The sequence below is a fragment of the Cariama cristata genome, unplaced genomic scaffold, assembly GCF_000690535.1.
Source record: "Cariama cristata isolate BGI_N322 unplaced genomic scaffold, ASM69053v1 scaffold38419, whole genome shotgun sequence".
Lineage (NCBI taxonomy): Eukaryota > Metazoa > Chordata > Aves > Cariamiformes > Cariamidae > Cariama > Cariama cristata.
In genome coordinates, this window is record NW_009638108.1 from 539 (window position 1) to 22,711 (window position 22,173).

The window sequence follows — 22,173 nt, forward strand, 5'->3', positions numbered from 1 at the left end:
TAGATTCCTGGCTAACCATGCATTTGTATATTAGAATAAAATTGACTTTGGAGAGGAGTTAATGATCAAAACTATTATACTGCTAAAGAGTGTAATGTCCATTTACAACATTAGGAACAAGGTGCTATAGGCTGTCAGACATCTAGTATGTTTTTATTTGGGTAACAGATAAAAAAAAGGTAATACAAATTCTTGTGGGTAGTATTTCTAGTTAGAAAGTGGAGAGAGGCATCTGCTGACATTGTAATCTTGTATTTCCAGTTAAGTCCTGTAAATAATTGAAATACAGGATTTTAAACTGTACATTTCTAAATAAAATTGCATCCCATACTCTGATTTAACTGTAGAAGAGAGCTAATTTTTTTTAAAACTATTTGAGCCACAATCTGATTTAAGATGATTTTTTTTTTCTCTGTGATTCTGGATTGACAGCTCTGGAGACTGAAGTAGTCTTTCTTAAAACTAAATACAACAGTTCTGCAAACCTACCTTCTAGGGCACTGCCCTCCCCCTGCCCCCGACTGTCTCCCACAAGCTTCCTTCTCAGAAGAATAGGATTTTTCTCCTTGATTCTTTCAGTCTTGCATCTTCTTAGATACTTTACAGTTAAGAATGGAGTTCTTAAGACCCCCTCATGGAAAAAGATGTGTAGCTGTCATTGACAGTGTAATAAGTTGTCTAAGAAGATAGGGTCAAAATTTGAATTAGTCAACTGAGGAGACAAAAAACTTCCTCTTTTTTTTTTGTCTAACACTGCAGAAAGATCCAGTAGCTCCAGGCATAAGCTACAAGAATCTTCATCTGCATTCTTTCTTTCCTGCTTAAATTTGAATGTATCTTGGTAAATCCAGTTCTGGGTCTTTTTATGCTCAAAGTCAGAACAGGATTTACTGAGATGCATTACCGAGATCCAAGAAAGATTCTTAAAGGTTGATGCTGTGACTTTATTTGCTGTTACTTCTGTAGAAAGTTGATCTTCAGCAGCAGATGTGACACTTCTGGTTATTTATCATGTACTCCAGTAGTTCTCAAACTTCAGAGCTTGGATAAATACTCTGTGGAACCATATAATTTTCATAGTGTTTTAAATCTAGGGGTACAGGAACAGCCTACAGTGGTCTGTAGAAGTTCTTGTGGTCTGGAATGTTTGTGAGCTACTGAGTTTGTTGTACCTCGGTCACATATTCAAATTTGTCCTCAGTTTCTGAAAGCTCACACTAACTCAGAGGATATTTCTGTCAATGGGACATGCTTATATTTTCAAGGAAGTTTTTGGTTTTGCTTCACACTTTAAGGGCTCTTCAAGAGTGTTTAGAGTTACTGGACTGTGTCCATACACTTATTTTCTTTTACACATGGGTTTTAGTTTGTAATTCTCACTAAAATGTTTGGTGGGTAAAACCTGGTGGTCTTCTAAATGGTGTAATCTTACTCCAATATCTCTTTTTCCAGATGGTCCTCTTCCTGACCCAACCCTGATACGTGCTAATGTGCCAAACCAGATGATGAATCGCATGCAAGCACAGCCAGGTAAATATTTGAAGAAAATTCGCTACTTTGGTTTTGAAGGAATCTTGGAATTGGGCAGCTCTTGCTGAAGTGTCATAGCCTTTATTTCACCTGCAGTTTTCCCATTTGATTAAGAAAACAGCTATCTATATTGTGTAATACTTACATAACGATATATATAAAAAACTACGTATCTCTCTTTAATAGCATTTCATGATCTTGTGAATTTAAGAGCTGCGCATTAGCTGCTTGATTTGTTAAATAAAGAACTTGATGCTTTTGGAACTTGTGGTTGTGTGAACACAGGATGGTGGAGTCAGTCACACATGGTGGGCCTCGCCAGCTTAGGTGAGGACATGGTGGTGGTAGAGGGAAGATGGTGAGAGTTATTGCTCAGAAGGAAGGGGCAGAACCTTTGCTACATATTCAAGAAGTATTGCAGCCAACATACAGTGTACTTAAGGAAGTGAACATACAATTTGGGATTCTATAAGTGAATTTCTAATATGTAGTTAAGATAATGCAACTTTCCTGTAGAAAGTTGATCTTCAGCAGTAGATGTGACACTTTTGGTTATTTATCATGTGCTCCAGTAGTTCTCAAACTTCAGAGCTTTGATAACAGTGGAAACAAGTTGGGGGGGGGGGGGGGTGGGGGTTAAACTAGTCTGTGTTCTGAAGGAGTATGGTAGCTTGGACACTAAATATAAAGTTATTTCACGTAGCTGGTTGATAGAAGGAAATACTTCCTTTATAGCATTGCATGCTTGAAAACTGGTTGCTAGATAACAAAGTTAGGAAGAAACCGACAGCATTTCTTCCCCAAATGTTAAACGGTGCCCAAAGGAGAATTCAGGCCTTTGTTTATAAGTGTTTTTTTTGGCACAAACGTACAGGAATGAATCAGTTTGGCCAGATGAACATGCAGCTGTCACCGATGGGACCCCGGCAAACCCCTCCTCTTCAGCACCCTGGACAGCTAAGCCAGGCTGGGGCCATGAACCAGGTCAGTGTGTGCTCCGCTTCTCTTGGCTGTGGTTTCCTTAAAATAAATAAATAAAAGACAGTTTAAAAAAGCAAGCATTATTTCTTCATTCTCTTGACCCTTTGGTTCCTCCTTTTGCATCTCTACTGAAAGATTTGTCTGGTCTATGGTAAGCCTTTAGATCTTGGTGATAAAAATTGGCTAAAAATTAAGTGGCTTTTTGTGCTGTTACATCCTTAAAACAAGGAACAAAAATAAATCTTAAGTCACAGTCCCATCCTGAGATCAATATCCTTTTCCTTAGCTTACAAGAGAAATCATCGTAATTTCTGTCTTTTGAGAGGAGTTGTAAGCAGGCTTTGCATATTGTATCCTACAGATAAGTGGCAAGCATTGATTTCTGCAACAAGATAAAGGATTTTATTTTTTTTTTTGTAAAATGTTATGGAGGTTTACACACATTGTGTGAAATGAATTCCTTTCTTTTCCAACAGATGGGATTTCCTTCACGTATGCAGCAACCAGGAGTTGGCCAGCCTTCTGGTCAGAGTCAGTTTCTACAACAGACCCAGTTCCCTGCTTCTTCCCCAGGAATGAACACGGCGAGCATGCCTATGACTCAGCCTGGCAATCAGACACCAGTTTCTCAAGTAAGTTTCTGAGTTCTGGAAGTGGTGTCAGTGGGCCTTGTCATATAGTGGTTTCGTTGTTCAGTTTGTAGAAATGGAGAAAAACTCGTTTTCTCAAGATGCTTTTGGAATTATAGTCAACCGAATTCATTTATTGAGACTCCTGATGTAGCACTGGGAATGGCAAGGGTGAAACATTGTTGGCTTGTTCTCAGGCTTAAGTTTGAGTGTGACAGAGGAATTTTTAAGTTTGTTTTTATGGACCAAAGAAGAAATCTTTACTCAGCATGCAGTAGTTAAGAATTTCATGCTGAACAGCGAAGCTGCAGAGCCTGAGAAATTAAGAGATGGTGGAATAAGTCATAAAAAGGCATGTCTATCCAAGACGAATGTGCGTTGCTGACTTTGGGGGATAGGAGGGTTATCGCTACTAAAGATCTGAACTTACAGTCTAGCAGTTTCCTTTCTGTCCTTTCCCTCTCCCTTTTCAGCAAGAACCTTTCAGGCCAGGAAGAAGTAGGGAACGTCAGTTTGCTTCTCGTTGATGCTTCTTCCTAGTTTGCAGGCAAGATTATTGTGGAGTGACAGCTTTTCTCCTTGACCAAGACAATTTTTTTGTAATCCCATAATGGTACAGTTACAGCTGTACTTATTTCTGATGATAAATTCAATTTCAAGTCTTGGGGGTGGGGGCATGGGCACACTAAGTGTATTTGAATGCAATTTTTCACTGTGGTGCATTGTCCCATATTCAGGATGTGCAAATCTAGTTTTAGAAAGAAATGTTACGCGAACTGGGAGCGTAGGTGTGCCATTCTTTAAATATGTCAACACATATAAGTTATTCTATTGAAACTCCTCTTTTAGAGCTGAATAAGTTATAAAACAGCTTTATGTTCGTGTGGAGTAGAATAAATCAAATAGACTATTTCTCCTTTTGAAATAGAGTTTTTAAAAACAGAACAGATGATTTGTCACATTTTTAAAAGTATGCCAGTAACTGTGGGAAAACAGCCATTTGACAGTAATTTCTCTCACTTTTCTACTTTGAGTATTTGCAAATGCATCCTTGTTTTCACACAGGCACAAATGACCAGTGCTTCCTGTCCTGTGAATTCTCCTGCAATGGCTCCAGGTTCTCAAGGGAGCCATATTCACTGCCCACCTCTTCCACAGCCTCCCATGCACCGAAATTCTCCTTCACCAGTACCTAGCCGAACCCCAACACCTCACCACACGCCCCCAGGTTTGGGATCGCAGCAACAGCAGGCAGCAGCAGCTGCCACTACTGCCCCAACACCTACTCCTCAGGCAATGCCACCTGGACCACAATCACAAACTATGCATCCCCCTCAAAGGCAGACTCCAACGCCTCCGCAGGCACAGCTGCCTCCACAAGTCCAGCCTCCAGTTCCAGTTACCCCTTCTGCAGAGCAACAGCAGCAACCCTTGTCGCAGCAGAGCACAACTGCATCTGTTCCCACACCAACAGCACCGCTGCAGCCTCAACACCCCACAACACCTGTAAGGAAATACTTTGAGTGTGCTTTCCCTGCAAATGCTTAAGCGTAAGGTTTAATTTTCAGTTGGTCTTGTATTTTTGTGCGAGGCAGTGATGACGGAGGTAGCTACTGGCACGTTTAATACCAAAAAAGGTGGGGTGTGTTTTTTGCGTTTGGGAACTAACCTTTTTTGCATCAAGACAAGTCTGTAGATCATCTGGTGTTTCCAGAGAGGGAATATTTTTCAGAATTTCAGTGCACGTTTTGAAATTCACTGTGAAACATGGATGAGATCTTTAGTTATGTCTACATATGCATAGCAGTTCTGTACAGTAGGGAAACACTATGTCATTTTCTATATACTAAGCCTTCCAGTGCATGTTTCTGTGGCATGTTTTTCTATAATTGGGGTTGTGCAGCAGTATGTTCTTCAGGTGAAGCAAGTAGAAGGACTGGAGTGCCTTTAAACTTGGTGGAAATGTAATATAAGTAAAAGGTAGATTACAGAAAGAAAAATAAGTTCATTAGAAACCTATTTGTAATGTGTCTGTTGTTCCCTCAGCTTTCACAGCCAGCCGTAAGCATTGATGGGCAGGTATCCAACCCCCCATCCACCAGCAGCACAGAGGTGAACTCTCAGCAGACTGTTCCAGAGCAGCAGCAGCCACCCTTGCAGGAAGTGAAAATGGATATTAAAACAGATGAAGGGGAACCAGAACAAACAGAGCTGCAAATGGAGGAGAAATCTGAGGTAAGATTGTCGGCCAGTTGTTGGTTGGGTAGAATATCTAGTGCTGCTGGATGCTTTCTGTCTCCATGCAAGCCATTCCTTCCAGAGTTCAATGAGAGCTGTAGATGCTACTGCTATTTTGATTGTTGTCTTCCTCTACTTCTTCCTACAGAAAGGTCTCTGTTTTCTGGTGAAGTGGTGGTAGAAGCTAGTGGCTGCAGGAAGGACCATGATAATGTGGTTGCAGCTGTGGGGCTTTTTGGTAAATGCCAATGTAAGAAGGCACTCGGGTCAGTCCTTTAGATGTCATTGGCAGCTGTTAGATGTTAGAATAGCAGATATTAGGAGAAGAGGAAACAGCCTCAAGTTGTGCCAGGGGAGGTTTAGGTTGGCTATTAGGAAAAATTATTCACCGAAAGGGTTATCAGGCATTAGAACAGGCTGCCCAGGGAGGTGGTGGAGTCACCATTCCTGGAGGCATTTAAAAGATGTGTAGGTGTGGTGCTTAGGGACATGGTTTAAGTGGTGGGCTTGGCAGTGTTAGATTTGTGGTTGGACTTGATCTTAAAGGTCTTCTCCAACATAAATGATTCTATGGTTCTATATGTACATGATGGGCTGCTTTACCGGGCTCTAACAACTTGTCCTTGAGAACAGCTAGGAGTGTGACTGCCAGTAGCGTCATCCTGGCAGCCCCAGTGTGAAGAGAAGAGCTGGATGAGTACCTGTGTGTCTACTTGCAGCTCAGAACTGGTTAGCAGCTCATCATTGCTTCTACTGCAGTGTTTACAGATGCCTTCTGGCACATCTGTTCAAGTTTTAGGCAAATTTTGACTGCAAAGTAAATACCCTTAACCCTAGGGAGAGTGGTGGACAGGATGGCAGGTAGATTTAAAGGACAGAAACATGGACGGATGACTTCATAGGAGACTAAGTGACAGGCTCCAAACTACCTTCCAGGTTAAAGTAGAACCCGTCATGGAGGAATGTAAACCAGACCCAATGGAGCAAGAAGAGAAGAAATCCGAAGTGAAGACTGAAGTACCAGAGGGGGAGGAAAGACCTACTACTCCAGCTACTCAGTCTTCTCCAGCAGCTGGGCAGTCCAAGAAAAAAAGTAAGCAGGAACACTGTTTTGACTGAAACTCACTGTGTCTCCCTAGAGAAATTTTTTGGGGGGAAAAAACCCTGAGCTTTCTTCATTGGTACTCAGTAGGCTTATATGGATTGTTCTTTGTGGCTTTTGGACAAAAATATCTAATAATACATGTGCTTGTGATTGGCTTTGGGCAAGTTCTTTAAGGCTTTGGTATTAGACATTAATTAAGCCTTTAGTAAAATTATCAGTACAATAGAGATCTGAAATACTCGTAAGTTACAGATTTTCTAGACAGGTTTTTTCTTGGGACCTCAGAGAGGGGCCGTATTTGGAATGTAAACTGACTCTGTTAAATTTAGCAGTGTCTTCCTATGATAAAAACAAGATTTACTTTAATATTTTGACCATCTCCTTGTGTCCAGGTGATCATTTTAATATCTTCCTCAGAACTCGGTGTCGCAGAGGATAAACAAGCCATGCTACGTACCTTAAACCCATTGTCTGTAGACTTTTTCCACAGACCTCACATTTTCCAGCAGGTTTCTTCCTTACAGCTGTTTCTGCTATCTTTCTAATGTTGATTGTTTTTCAAAGTTTTCAAGCCAGAAGAGTTGCGGCAGGCGCTTATGCCAACACTGGAGGCACTTTACCGTCAGGATCCCGAGTCTCTTCCATTTAGACAGCCTGTGGATCCCCAACTACTAGGAATTCCTGTGAGTGTTCTAGCAAGATACAGTAGTTTTGAATTAAAGCCAGGAAAGTATTATGATATACCTGTTTGAGAACAGCTTAAGTCTATCTTGTTAACACTTTTATATTGATGCATTTGAAGAGGTTTAGCTTAGGCAGTGGAATGTACAATGTCTCACTTAGGATTCAAAAGTTGGTTTGCTTCTGTGTTCTTTTGATAAATAAGCAGGTATACCATGCATTAAAGTGATTGCCAACAGATCCCCAGTGCTGTGTGGGGTTTTTATGGGTATTGCTTCATGTTGTGATGCTTCTATTGCTGAATTCTGTAGGTATTTCTCATCATATATAAAACTTGGCTGGGGAAATTAAGCAGATCAAGACCACTTTAAAAAAAAAAAATAAAAATCTGTCAATGATTATTTATCTGTTATAAGCAAGGAAGAGACTATTCAAAGTATAGTTTTTGTTTAGGTCAAATTTTCTGCTTGTTTTAGTAATGTCTTCTAAAGACATTACTATCCTTCAAGGATCTGTGTTTTAAACTCTGTGGATTGACCACACAAATTTACTATTTATACATAAATATGTATACATTGAAGTCCTGCTTAGGTGCTTTGGGCAACGTTTTTTGCCTGAAAGATTTTTTTTTTTTGGTTTGTTTTTAGGATAGACACTATAAAAATTCAAAGCCTGCAGTATTATAAGCAGGCATAAGTATTGTTAATATTCTTTAATTGGCTATCATATTCTGAGGACTTTTGTAGGAGAAGTGATCCCATAACTGATGGGGGGGGATTGGAAAAAGGCATTCTTTAGAGGAGACATGATACCTTTTATCATCTAACAAAGTTACTTCTTTTTGTTTGTTAGGTTGTCTGGTCTACTAAAAACAGTTGCTTTCTGTTAATGCTCTTGTGTATATCCTCAGATCACAGTGGCTGCAAAAACATTGCCATTTCCTACTTTGTTTAATTCCTGTTTTGCTGCCTAAAATTAGAGTGGCTTTATTTCATCAGGAGTGGAAGAGCAATAGAGCCTGAGAAATAAAGGAATAATGAAAAGAAAGCACTGGGGAGAGATATGGTGTTACTTACAGATTTCATTGTATGTCACAAGCGGTTTGACAATCAAGTCAGGGAGGAACCTGTTTTTCTTGACGTACTGCAGAAGAGTTTATATGCTGAGAATGCGCATGCTGTCATGTCACAACATAGTTCTGTGGTAGTGTTTTGATCTGCTGCGTATTCTTGCAGGATTATTTTGACATAGTGAAGAACCCCATGGACCTTTCTACTATCAAGAGGAAGCTAGACACAGGACAGTATCAGGAACCGTGGCAATATGTAGATGACATCTGGCTCATGTTCAATAATGCCTGGCTGTATAACCGCAAAACATCCCGGGTATATAAGTACTGTTCCAAGCTGGCAGAGGTGTTTGAGCAAGAAATTGACCCAGTTATGCAGAGCCTTGGTTATTGCTGTGGAAGAAAGGTAAGAAAATAAATATTTTCAGTCTACTACTTGCTTCTGGTATTGAAAGGAGAAAAATACAGCAGTTGCAGTTGTTAGCAGTTACAGTGTGTCAGTTTTTGAAAGTTTACAGGATTTGGCAATCCTCTGATTTTGAGGTTTTTATGAATCTTCTAATTCTATCTAGTGCTTAAACCATCTATTTGTATATAAGCCCTCGGGGGGGAAAAGAAGTCAGTAACTGAAGGCTTATTTTGATTAGGGCAAACCCTTTTGCTGTTGCGAATTAAACAGACGTGATTTTGTTACTCCGGAAGAAGTACTCTCTTATTTCACTGTGTATTGAGACTGTGTATTTCCATTGTCTTGTTTTGATACACTTTCCATCTTTGGAGAAGACCTAACTGGAGAATAACAGCCCACTGAACACTTCTTATGACTAGCACTTTATACACTTGCTATGCTGTGAGATCTGTGCCTAGAATAAGGTGGAAATGATGGTTGTCTGCGTCACACTTGCTTCCTATGGAGAGCAAGTGAAAACACGTATGAGTACTAAGACGACCCATTCCTCTTTGCAGTTGGAGTTCTCACCGCAGACTTTGTGTTGCTATGGCAAACAGCTATGCACAATCCCTCGAGATGCCACTTACTACAGTTACCAGAACAGGTAAGGAAAACTCACTTGGTGTGCTTTTGTGCATGCTGCAATCAGTCTGTTAAAGGCGTGCATGTATTTACATATACACCCTCTTTATATGTGTACACCTTTGTGTTTTAAGATAAAAATTTGCTGGAAGAGCCCTCGAATAGTTTACCTTGTGTGTTAATGATTTCGTTGTACAAAAGTTCACTGCAGCCTTTACTCTTCCTCTTTTGTTTGCGGAAACATGATATTTTACTACATTTTTATCCTGCAGTTAATTAAATCTTCAGTTATGTACAAATCACATATACAAGTCTGTTGTCTCTGCTTCCTACTGTGCAGCAGTATTTTTCATGCAGAACGCTGAGTAAACTGTGCAGCAAGTATATTGATGCTCGTAATACATATTATACTTGGCAAGTCTTTGTTTTTCTCAAGATGTTGACACTGAAGAGCAAACTTATTTTTGTGATGCACCTCTTGTGCGTGTACTCACAAGATGCGTGTACTCACATCTTCAGTAGATTGGTGCTGGCTTTTTCTCCCGAAATTTCCTTAAGGGAGCTGTCTTGCAGTAGCTGTCAGCAGCTCTGTAGAGTGCTGTCACTTCTACAGCTCTTTTGAATAATTGTTTTTGACTTGGGGTTTATTAAAGGATTTAAACCTATTTGACTTCTGAAAGATTTCTTGCTAGGCATCTCTCTGCCAACTGGGGAGACGCGAGGCAGGAGGAAGCAGGGAAATACGTGCTTTAACTCTCCCATGTCCCCTGGCCTGCCACCAGAATGCACATGTCAAAGCAGGAGGCTGGTTACCTCCAGACTATGTCACCTCCATCAATTTAATTCCTGCTCTCTGTTCTTTCCAACACTGTAAACAAAAAAAACCCCACCCTAGAACAACAAAAACGCTAAGGCTTTTACCTGAAAACCAGGAAGATTTTGCAAGAATTGTAGTTTTCTTAAGCACTTGGTCAGGTGAAAGCAGCCAAAGAGCTACAGGAGTTACATCTTAACCTTCTTAGGCTTCATAAAGGTTTACAGCAGTGAGTGGAGGTTTTCAGGAGTGAAGAAATAGAAAATAAGCTTGTAGTATCCCATAATAACTATTGTAGTTTTAGACGTACATAGTATAGAGCTTTTCATATCATGTCAGTATCTTCTGCTTATATTTATCGATGGGCAAGCACTAGGTGGACCAAAAGACTATTATTCGAAAGATCTGACATGCTTTACACGTTTTCAAACATTAGAAGTGAATGTTTGCACTATAACAAGTGTGTAAGTGTGACTTGTGAATTACATTATATACGCACATAGAGATATATCTATAGACTGAAATGTACAATTCCAGAAGGACTGTTCTCTGCGTTATCTCCAATGAAAACTGGGAGAGAGGGTTGAGACCTGTCTTTTTAGCCTAACAGCTGCTCTAGTGTTGGTTTGTGCGGCTTTATAATGAACTTGTTTGAATTTTCTTGTATTTATTTTTAGATAGTCTTGTGCACTCAATTAACATGCCTTAGTAATGGAGAGGCCACAGTTTTAGAACATTTTTGAGGGCTAGGGTAGAATCTTGAATTAATCACTTTTATTCAAGTGGAAATGAAATCTTTCTGTGCAATGCTTGCTGTATTGATGCCTGGATTGTTGTACACTCAAACTGGGCTATGGCAGAATCATATCAACATAGAGCATTGTGTGTGTAGCTGATGTTAGGTATTTAGTTAACATATGGTGTGATAGTTCTGTAACTAGTGTCTGTGAGATTTTTGAGGACAGAATTTTTTGTTCTTGAAGCTTCTGATGTTTAGCTTTCCCTTTCAACTGGGAGAGAATCCTGTGGCCTTTCAGCGTTTATACATTTAAGATGGAAGACTATCCCTCTTCCATTGATCTCCTGCAGATCCTCCTGCCAACAGAACTGCTGTGCTGATGTACAAGTCAGAGTAGCAGTTTTTCCTTCCTTCTGCTCTTTCCCCTTTCTCATTTTAATTCTTTGCTGTACGTGGCATGGATTATTAAAATGAAGAGGGTGTGGGTATGCTAAAATGGAATACACTTGTTTAATTTGCTTTAATCATTTGCTGCTTGTGAACCCATTTGAGAGATTTAATGCTAATCTGTGCTTTGCCTTGGCTTTCTGCTTTGTGTTGTCTTGTCCTGCTTCTATGTTTTTGTTTTTGTCCTGCAAACCCCCATTTCTTTGTTTGTTCGTGTGTGTGTTATTTTTTATTTCTCCTTCATGCTTGTCATTGTCTGCACTTGGCTTTGATTGCGCAAAAAAAAAAAAACCACAAACCAAAAAAACACCAAACCCAAAAAACCAAACCAACCAAACACAATGTGGGGCTCATAAATCTGCATCATTGAATATCCTTGTCGCCGGTGATGACCTGCTCTCTGCTCCTGTCCCTTCCTTGGCCTGCTGTGATTGGTGGCTCCGTTGCTTGACTTGGGCTGTGTTGTGTGGACGGAGCAGTTCACCCAAATATGGCCTTCTTGCTGACAGGTATCATTTCTGTGAGAAGTGCTTCAACGAAATCCAAGGAGAGAGCGTTTCTCTGGGAGATGACCCGTCGCAACCTCAAACGTGAGTTATTTGTGTTTGCTTGGGCCATGCATTTGTAAGCTGGGTCTATACTGCTTTCTCAAAGGGAAGGAGTTTAGTTTTAGGTAACCCTCACTGTTTGTAGACTAGTAGAAAGTGGGCCAGATATTCTTCATAAAAACCTGGACTTGTGCTGTAGATTTTTTTCCTTTAAAATCTGGACTGACTGAACTATAGTGAAAAAAGAGCACTTAGTGCTTAAAATTGCAACTATACCAGTAGAGGGGAAAGAAGAGAATGACATTTTTTCTGAAAAAAATGTGGAAATACTCTACTACAGAAAAATAACTATACCTGCAGGCAGGTAGGTTACATGTATTCTATTTATAGATTGGATATGCTGTTAAACTTCTGATCTGGATGAAAAAATCTGAAGCAGGCAACCTCCTTCTGCCATACAAATATTTTACTGTTGGAGTGCCATCCGCTTATGAGAAATGTTGTGCAGTTGTTGAGGAGATCATGGTAAAAGGCTACGCATGGATTTAGTTGCCTTTTCCATGCTGATGGCAAACATGTCTTTCATTCTGCTGTACCCTTCTCACATGTCCCCATAAAAATCTTGAAGCAGAGTTTTCGGAGACTAAGGAAGCCCTTGAGGGACAGATGAGTGCCAAGCAGTTACTCGTTGAGCTGTTGAAGAAAGCTCTTTGGGGGAGGGCCTTGCAGGAACACTGCAGATAGAAGCAGGAGAAAAACTTAGGAAAGTCTAAAGCTGGGGGAGAGGTGTCGATGTTGGTAGTTGAACAAACTGAGTTAACTTTCATTGGAAGTAGAAGTTGTCTTTAGCAGCATGTTACCAAATCCTGGTGGTGCCAATGGATGTATCTAGAACAGTAGTGAAAGAATCCGTTGGGGCTTGGGACAATGTAAAAGTACATCTGCCTTTCTGGAAGGAAAAAGGAAGAAATAATGTTCGTAATGATCAGTACAGTGGGCCATGACCTGGTGGATAGTATGGATTCTACTCTAGTAGAAGCAAAGATCCAAAGTTTAATCAATATTGTCCAGTTTTGTTAATATGAGATGTGGGATATGAAGTACTTGCATATAAGAGAAGCAAGTATCTATATACATGTAAATCTGTGTATAAATAAATACCAAATATATTCATGTTTATATATAAATTTTTGTTTAGCTGCTGAGAGAGTACGCTCTTTCTCATACACATGAGTTGGGATGGTTTGCCACAAACCTTTGGGTCGGGGTAGAAGGCAGCATAGAGTGCTTCTGATTTTTATACTAGATTTGGAAACACAGATGCTGGATACAATTATTTTTTTTTCCCAACAATGAAAACAATCAAAAACTCATTGAACACAAGCAATGGTAAGAAGGTACTTCCAGCTCCTGGTATTTTTTTCATAGCGGGTTTAAATGCTTGGTGGTTGTGTAGTGAAAGTGGAGGCTGTAGGCTGCACATGAGGAGCAAGTACACTTTTGAATGTTCTCTCACTCACAGGCTTTCTCTTAAGAACTCATTTTACTGGGGCATAGAGATCCTGCTCCCTTCCTCTCTTCTCACAACCTGTAGTTAAAATGAACAAAAGCAAAAAAGATTAGGAATATATATGTCAGGTCCTATTTACAGTTGTACTCACTATATTTATAAGAGGAGTTCGAGGTAATTGAGAGATTGAACTTTCCTCATTTATCTGATAAGGAGCTTGAAGTAGTCTGCAGGTAGCACTTTTCAGAATAAACACTGAAATAAAAGGATAGGAAGGTTAATGCACCTCATGCAGGTTGGTTTGAATCTCTGCCGTTGCTTCTCAGAGAGGCATGTACTGATCTTTTCATGTTATACAGCACCCTCTTTGGGGTAAATTCTCAGAGATCCGAGTGTTCTTGTATGATTGTTCTGGACTATTGTGAACCAGATTGATGTAAATGGTACTTGGGACCTCACTGTCAAAAAGGTGGAATTTCTAGCCTTGCAAATGCTGTAGGGAAGGTTAAGACAGTGTAGAGTAATGGCTGGGCTGGGGCTGCAGGGTTTGGAAGCTGAAATTTATCCTTTGAAATTAATCTAGGAGGAGGGCTAGGGGAATCTGAAATAAGATAACCTACCTTTCTCAGTAATCAAAGATAATTGGAATTCTCTGCCTTCAGAATATCAGAGAGGCCCATCAAATAGTCCTTTGACTATGAAATACTAATCAGACTGGTCCAAAACTTGAACGTCAGCAAGTTCTACCATTTATCCTGGAGTAAAACTGAGTAAGGGAGCAATGTGGTTCTCTACAAGCTATTGTCCCATAGAAAAGGATGTTTTCCACAGGCAGAGTCAAGGGTGGCATATACTTTACTTGTCTGTCACTTTGTGAAATGCAGCTCCTTTCCTTGTAGTGCCAGCAAGTGTTTAAAAAAGAAAAATCTGTTTACAAGTTTTGTCTTGGTGTGTGGATATGTGTGGTATGGCATGAATGTATGTTGTCTTGTGTTAAAACTGAGTTTTATTGCCTGTTTCTCCGTAGCACGATAAACAAAGAACAGTTTTCAAAAAGGAAAAATGATACACTGGACCCTGAACTGTAAGTAATGCTGTCACTCTTTGAATGATCCTCGTTTCATTATGATTATTTTGTAAAAGACATGTTACTCATTCACCATCAGCTTTGCTTTTTCAGTGTTTTCCAAATTTCATGTAGCTCTGTTAGCCAGCAGGGGCTGCTCACTAAGCAGCATATCTGGCATTCTGTGCTGAGAACCCAAACCACTGCAGCTGTGCTTGAGAAATATGTCACGCTGTATGGGCCGAAATTATTGCATTTTGTTGTGTTGAATGTGGATTCAACAAAAGGGTTGAATGCAGATAACTCTGCTTTGAAACCCTGTCGTGGCAAACGCTGGTATCTCAGAACTGTTTTGAGTCATTTGGCAGTAGTTCTTTTGGTGCTGTTGGCTTTTCTAGTTGTCATATTTTACAGGCAGCTGTAGTAGAAGGAAAAGTTGTTAAATTTGAATCAGCCGGTTCTTCTACACTGCTCTGAAAGCAGAACCGTAGGCATTCAGTAAAGATGATGGTGACTCAGCTGCTTTTCTCTATGTTCCTGAGGGGTTTTTTTGAAGCCACTTTACATGGTCCTGCATTATACACCTATGCTGCTACTCTGCAAACGTTATCTTTATTCTCAAATGAATGCACAAAAAGGATTATGTATCCTTCCCACACCATCCTTCTAAGGGCATAAGGGTCAGCCAGTTCTTTTGTTTTACAAGGGCTGTGGGAAGGAGAGAATAGTAGCTTGATTCATAACTTTTCTTTCCCTTTGTTATAGTGAAGATACAGCCTAATGCTAGAATACAAGCCTAACTTACAGTACGATACCATATGCTCTACATAAATGACAGCTATTAATTCAAAGTCTCAGACTCTTATAAACAGACATGCTCAAAAGGAGTCAGATTGTCCTGATACATGAAGCAACCTTAGGTATTTTGGAGAATGATATTCACCAACATCTGTGAAGTAGACCATATCACTTAGCCCGGTTGTCCTTAAATCTCTGCTAGTCTTCTGAAAGTCACTTTGATACTGCTTCTGTCTTCTTCCTTCCCACCTTTCTGCAGTATGTTTGCAATGTACCCCAGGCTTCAAACATAGTGGGGCAACTAACAACCAACTGTTTCTCCTGGTTCTTTGCTTCTTGTGGGATTCACAGGGAGTGTTGCGAGCGACCTTGAACAATTCAACATAGCCTTGAAGGAAATAGTCTGAGAAAGCAAGTAATGAAGCAAGCGCAGAAAGGGAGCTGAAGATAAACATGTTTTGAAGCACAGCTGTGAGACCAAAACTAGATGATGTGTGTCTTGATTAACAGCACCAATTAAAAGCTTAGCCACAGCGCGTGGACAGCAGGGGTTAACCAATCCATGAACAAACCAGAGCGTGTGGACACCTAGTGAATCTATATAAGCACAAACTTGTAAACAACAATGGTCTCTGGTTTTACCCACGCCGGAGTCCGTGAATCCATCCCTACAGCTTCTGACACCCGTGAATCCATTTTCCTCTCTTCATCATAGCAACAAGCAGTTTACAGATTTTACCCTTAGAAGGGCTTCACTTTAGAAAAAATGAGTCAAGTGGATGGCAGTAAGGCAAGCAAATGGCGATAATCGTGCGTCCCTGCATAGTCTACCTGACTCGAGCTGGCAGATGAGGCTGTTCTCAGCATAGATGTGCTGTCTATGTTAAATAGGCTCCAGAGCCTAGAACTCTTCTAATAAACTATTACAAAATATACAAGCAAGTAATGATACTACTAACCTTGCTTCCCTTTGCCCTTTTTTTCCTTCTACAGATTTGTTGAATGTATAGAGTGTGGAAGAAAAATGCACCAGATCTGTGTTCTTCATAATGAGATAATCTGGCCTTCTGGGTGAGGAATTTCTCCTTTTTCTTAAGCAGAGAGTATACAATAGATTTACTAGTTACTGCATAAAGTTCCTTGTATTTGTTATATTTAAGAGTGTCTAATGGAAGAAGTTGCATTCTGACCTGAAAATTTTACAGAATCTATAGGGTAACATCAAATTTAGACATTGGATCTTACTGTGTTGTGTGAAGTTGTTTCTAAGCTTAAATGTTTCTAACATTCCTTTGTGTGGAAGAGGGCCTTTCAGCCTTATGTTTCAGCCTTTTATGTTTAAAGACACTAGTCCTTCATAAAAATATTTTTTTAGTTCAAGTAACAATTTCATACTGATCCATGTTCTGTACAAATCATATTGCTTTGTCATCTTCAAAAAAATTCTGTAACAACTGAAGAATTTTTAACAGGTGAATTCACTTTTTTGGCCTCAGTGTTCAGATTAAATCTGAAAAATAATCTAGTCTTTAGATATTCCATAGTTTTTGATCAACATACTAGGTTTTCTTCTGATTGCTTTAAAAGCTTTTAAAAAAAACTGGTAAATTATATGTAGATAAAGCTCTGTAAGAACTTAAATGTTTCCTTTTTTGACAAGAAAGGAAACAACTTTTACCATTCTGTCCCATCCACATTGCTGCAAAAGATGGTAGACATCCTGTAAGTGAGGAGGAATCTACCCATCGTTTCCTGCTACAGTGTACTTGGGGGTTTAGGGAAAAAAATCAGCCTTTTGATTTATGTGTTGCGGTATCTCATCTTCACCAGGGACAGCAGTTTTGAGACTCTTTGTTCCAAGAATACTTTAAGCCAATATTGTTAGACCAGCCAGTGGAGACCCTGTTTCCTGGGCTTGCAGGTGGTGACATGGGTTGACTGACAGGAGGTGCCCCCTTTGGAGCTTAGATCCTCCTCTGCAGCTCTGAAATAGTTGGGCTGTTTCTGCTGGCACTGTTCTTGGTGCTGTCTTTTAGTTCAAGTTTCAGTTATGGTATTTTCCAGGCCAGATAAGATCTGGTGAAAGATTTTTGCTTCTAATGGTAAGATGCTAAGAAACTTTACAGACTAACTTGGGGTGGTTTTTCACTTTCTTGTATTTTTGCTTCAGCTTTGTCTGTGATGGTTGCCTAAAGAAAACAGGACGAACCAGGAAAGAGAACAAATTCTCTGCTAAAAGTAAGATTCTAACACTTGCACCAACAAATCTTAAATAATTTGTTAAGAATGGGGAAGAGGTGGCTTTTATACTGGTTTTGCATTTATTTCAGATTTTTTGAGTATTTCTGATAACATGTTCAAGTCACCGTGACTACTGCTGCTCTTAAAGGCAAGCTGGTTTGAAGGCAGTGTAGGAGGAAGTTTGTGCAGTCATTGTCCATCTGTTCTGTAGACAAAATAAGTCTTTCAGAAGCTTCATAACTTGGTGTACTTCTTAGAGATAGTGAATGTTTACATTTCTGCTTAAAAAAAATAAAAATCCCCAGCCAGCCAATAGCATCAAGATTCAGCAAACCATTCAATGAATGGTTTCAGCATCTGAGCCTTTTTCCAAAACCAAAACTCCTAGATTTGCTAAGAATACAGGAAGAATACAAGGGTTCTTTTACAGTTTTTATCAGTTTTTGTTTCTAGCAACATGTAAGTATTGCATGCTGAATGTAGTCGAGTGATACTTTACTGAAAGGTGTCAAATTGGAAAACTGAAAAGCGGGTTGGCAGATACGTAACTCTACCAGAGGTAATGGACAGCAATGAGAGGGGCCCTGTTACGCCGGAACTCTTAAAGTCCCTTTCAGCTTTAGGTTTTTGTCAGTGGGTGTTATGCTTGTACTTCTTTTGTATGAAGGTTGGTTGAAAATGAGCAGCTTTAAAACCAACTGTGTTACTTGCAGATACATTGTATTTAGTTGTGCTTTCCATCACTGAAATACATTCTTCTGGCACATGAAGAGACTAACCTGGCTAGTATGGCTTTATAGGCAGAATATACTTCCAAATGCAACGTCTGCTGTTGAAGCCATGTCCAAGAGCAGGGTTTTGTAATCCCGTTTAAGTAATTAATAGCTTCTACTCAGGAGGAGCCTTAATTGTGATTGGCTTTTAAGACTGGTAGAAATTGGGTTGAAATACAGATTCTTTCTTGATTTAAATAATGTATAAACCATAAACATGCCTGCAGGTGAAAAGCAGCTCAGCCCGTCTAGGAGTGTGAGTGTTTAAAGATAAAGCTTTAATTTATGATAACATACTGCATGCATTTTTCAGAGTCACTTTTCATTTACCGTCTGAATAGAGAAATCACATTTGAACAGTTCAGTTTTGTATATGTTTAGAGCTGTATTTTTCTCCTGCAGGGTTACCGGCTACCAGACTCGGTACCTTCTTGGAGAACAGAGTCAATGATTTCCTAAGACGACAGAATCACCCTGAGGCAGGAGAGGTTACAGTTAGGGTGGTACACGCATCTGACAAAACTGTCGAAGTAAAACCAGGAATGAAAGCAAGGTATGTTCTTTCCATTTCTAATTTTGCTTTCTTTTGGGGGAGGTGGAAGCTATTTGAATTTACTTACATGCAACTATTTTGAAAAAACAGACTGTTGTATTCAAAACCTCACCACTGACCAGTTCTTGACAAACAGACGTTACTGCAGCATTTAATTAGTTGTGATATGTCATCTTTTTCATAGTAAAAAGTAGATGCCTTGTATTTGAGTAGTCTGTAAGCATTTAACTTTAAAATTGCACTAAAGTTACACTTACGGTAGCCCTCAATCGTTGTTCCTTTTACCTAGTGACATGTATTCTCTAACATGTGAATATATTCGGTATTCCTCTTTACCCTCTGTAATCTGCAGGTTTGTAGATAGTGGAGAGATGGCAGAGTCTTTCCCTTATCGAACCAAAGCGCTCTTTGCCTTTGAGGAGATTGATGGTGTAGACTTGTGCTTCTTTGGGATGCATGTACAGGAGTATGGCTCAGACTGTCCTCCCCCCAATCAAAGGTGAGGAGCTGCATGAAAGTTTATTTTGGTTTGGTACTGTCTTAATTGAGTGAACCTTCTGAAGTCCTGTACAGAGCTTCGGTGTTGCATATGTGAAGACTCTTAGTGCTGTTAGCTTCTAGAAACAAAGTTGTTTGAGGGGAATATGTTAGTGTCTCTTCTTACTGGGGATGCTGGCTGGCTGGCAGTGTTGCCTTAAGGATCAGTTGTCGGTATCCTTAAGGAAGGCATTGGATAGTTTTAAGAGGGATGAGGCTAGGATATCAAAAGAAAGCTGAGTTTCTAGAGGTAAATTAGGATCAGACACTTTGAGGATTGCTGTTGTACTGGATGCTTCAAATGTATAAAATAACGTGAATAAACTTGTAGAACTACTTTGAAATCTCTGCTTCTCATTCTGCCTTTTTGGTTTGTTTTGGGTTTTTTTTAGGCGAGTGTATATATCTTACCTCGACAGTGTTCATTTCTTCCGCCCTAAATGCCTGAGGACTGCTGTCTATCATGAAATACTAATTGGATATCTAGAATACGTCAAGAAACTAGGGTAAGTCTTTTTTAATGTTTTCTTCTGTACAGCATTTGTGCCGGGTAGTTCTTATTGCAAGTGAAATTACTACATCCTATTGTGCAGAATATGGTGCCTGAATATCAACCAGTGATCGAATAACTTGACAACAACTGTGTATGCTTGAAAAGGAGAAAAACCAAAAAGGGATTGCAGGTTTTTCAGGAGAGGCTTATGCTTCAGATACTTTTAGGTTTCCAAACTTATGTAAAACTTCCTTGAGTCTTAAGTAGAAAAAGTGGGGCTTTTTTATCTGGACCGTAAAGTTTTGCTGGCCTTGTTGATAGTGCAGTCCTTGTGTAATGCCACTGCTTTAATCAGGTCATTCCTTTCGGCTGGCAAGTTCTTGCTCGTGTTTATAAGGAGAAAGATAAGTATGTTCTGTCTGTACTGATTAACTCTGTAACAGCTGTGTAAGGCCGCTAAGAAATATCTTCTAGAATGAGTAGCTGAAATTGTGAGAAACCGAAAAGTCAGAGAAAGAGGAGAGTATACTTGGGACAGCACAAAAGCGAACACAGAACAACTGAAGAAATGAGAAAGGTGGAAACTAAATGAGCATGATTACTGAAGTAGAAAAGGCAGTGAAGTAAACATTACTTTACTGTCAAAGCTATCTGGTGTAGCTTGGCAGAGAGTAATTCATGAAGAAATTGTTAGGGACTATGTTTAGAGCAGTTGCGTGAGAAAAATTAGGGGAGTCAGAATGGAGGTGGGTGGTACTGCCTTCAGTACCTCAGTGAGATGATATATTCTTAGTACTTTGAAGGCATACGTTAGACTTCTTTCTGCTTTTTTTTATTGTGTATTTTCTAACCTGTGAGTCTCTAAAATTGCTGCATGGAGCTCAGGCCTCAGTTTTACTTAATGCTGTTTTCTGTGCTAATGGGTAACATCAGGTTCTCATTTTGGGAAAACAATATTGGTCGTGCAGTATCATCTCTCCCTCCTCAGGCAGAAGGAATGACAACTGGCTGCAGTTCCCAGGGGTTGGGTAGGGTTCTGCAGAGCTGTTTCTCAACATGGCAAGGATGGTTATTTTCTCTAACTTGAGATCTGATTATTCCTCCTACTGGAGATCTTATCAAAAACTAATTGAGAAGAACTGAGGATGAAGAAGTGATCGTTGTGGTGCTGTATTCTCTGCAGCCACCACTGTTTGGATGTCATCTGTCTTCATAGTACTTAGATTGTACAGACAATAGCATAGGTTGACAGTGACTGTTTATTCCCAGATATAATTGTGAAACCTTTTAAAACTGATCCTCAAAGTTAAAAACCAGAAGATTTACAGTAGAAAAGGGAATCATGTGTTTAAATCTGGTTTTAAAATTGTGCTAGATCATGAATGGCTGCACTCTCTCAAGGAAGAATAATTCTGGCTACCGAAATACCTAGCCTCCATCATTCTTTTATTAGTTAATTGGGTGGTGGCAATTGCAGGTCTATATCAGGCTTTGATTTCATCTAGACTGGAAAATGTGCACACTTGATACAAACTACTCCACATATAACGCTGAATTTTAAAAATTAGTGAAAAGATGGTAATGCTGTCGCGTGAGTGAAGCTGGAATGAATGCTAGAATTGAAATCTTGGAGAGCTGTAATTATTGTCCATCTGGTAACACCAGCCAACTTTGTGGTGGCTCCATCTCGTGGCAGAGAGGAGAGCAAGCTCTCGTGTTAATCGTCAGAGCCCACAGGGACTTTTTTTTTCTTTCATGATGCCAGGTATACTACTGGACATATCTGGGCATGCCCGCCTAGTGAAGGAGATGACTACATCTTCCACTGCCATCCTCCTGACCAAAAGATACCCAAACCCAAACGACTGCAAGAGTGGTACAAAAAGATGCTGGACAAATCTGTGTCGGAGCGCATCGTGCATGATTACAAGGTTTGATAAGTGTGTGTTTGTGTTCGGTGGGAGGAAGAGTGTTGCCCAGTCTTGTCTTCTTTCTTCCTTGCCTTATGCACTGTGCCTTATTCTTGGAGCTTACCGTATTAGTTTCAAGTGAATCGAGCACAAGTTTCAAGTGAAAATATATCCTCTTCAAAGTATGTAGCTTCTGAAATCATTCTAGCAAGAGATTTGAAATGATTCCTTAGAACTGTCCTGGTTTGGCTAAAACAAGACCAATTCTCCTTTCAGCAGATTTTCCTTCAGTGAAAAGTTTCTCTGAAGTAACTGCGCTTTCTGAAGTTGGCGACATGTTTTTCACACAGTGTCTGCCTTCAGAATTGATAAGGCTTGATGTTTATAGTTGTGGCTAAAGTAAGGGCACGACTGGTATGCAGAAAGGCCCGTGTTTATACTTTCTCCTGTGGGAACCAAGGTCACTGCTGGCTCTCTT

The 22,173-nt window shown here is 39.9% G+C and overlaps 1 protein-coding gene across 1 annotated transcript; it reads left to right on the forward strand.

Moving 5' to 3' along the window:
• Nucleotides 1–1,452: 1,452 nt before the first annotated feature.
• Nucleotides 1,453–21,716, forward strand: LOC104168127 (histone acetyltransferase p300-like; the record flags this gene model as incomplete). The annotated part of the gene is made up of 17 exons (XM_009708593.1): nucleotides 1,453–1,530; nucleotides 2,405–2,514; nucleotides 2,988–3,143; nucleotides 4,206–4,646; nucleotides 5,187–5,375; nucleotides 6,315–6,471; nucleotides 7,048–7,166; nucleotides 8,361–8,639; nucleotides 9,200–9,288; nucleotides 11,746–11,856; nucleotides 14,352–14,408; nucleotides 16,182–16,259; nucleotides 17,359–17,426; nucleotides 18,605–18,755; nucleotides 19,108–19,254; nucleotides 19,685–19,798; nucleotides 21,551–21,716. Coding segments are annotated over 17 exons (2,510 nt in total), but the record flags the coding sequence as incomplete, so codon positions are not given.
• Nucleotides 21,717–22,173: the final 457 nt, after the last annotated feature.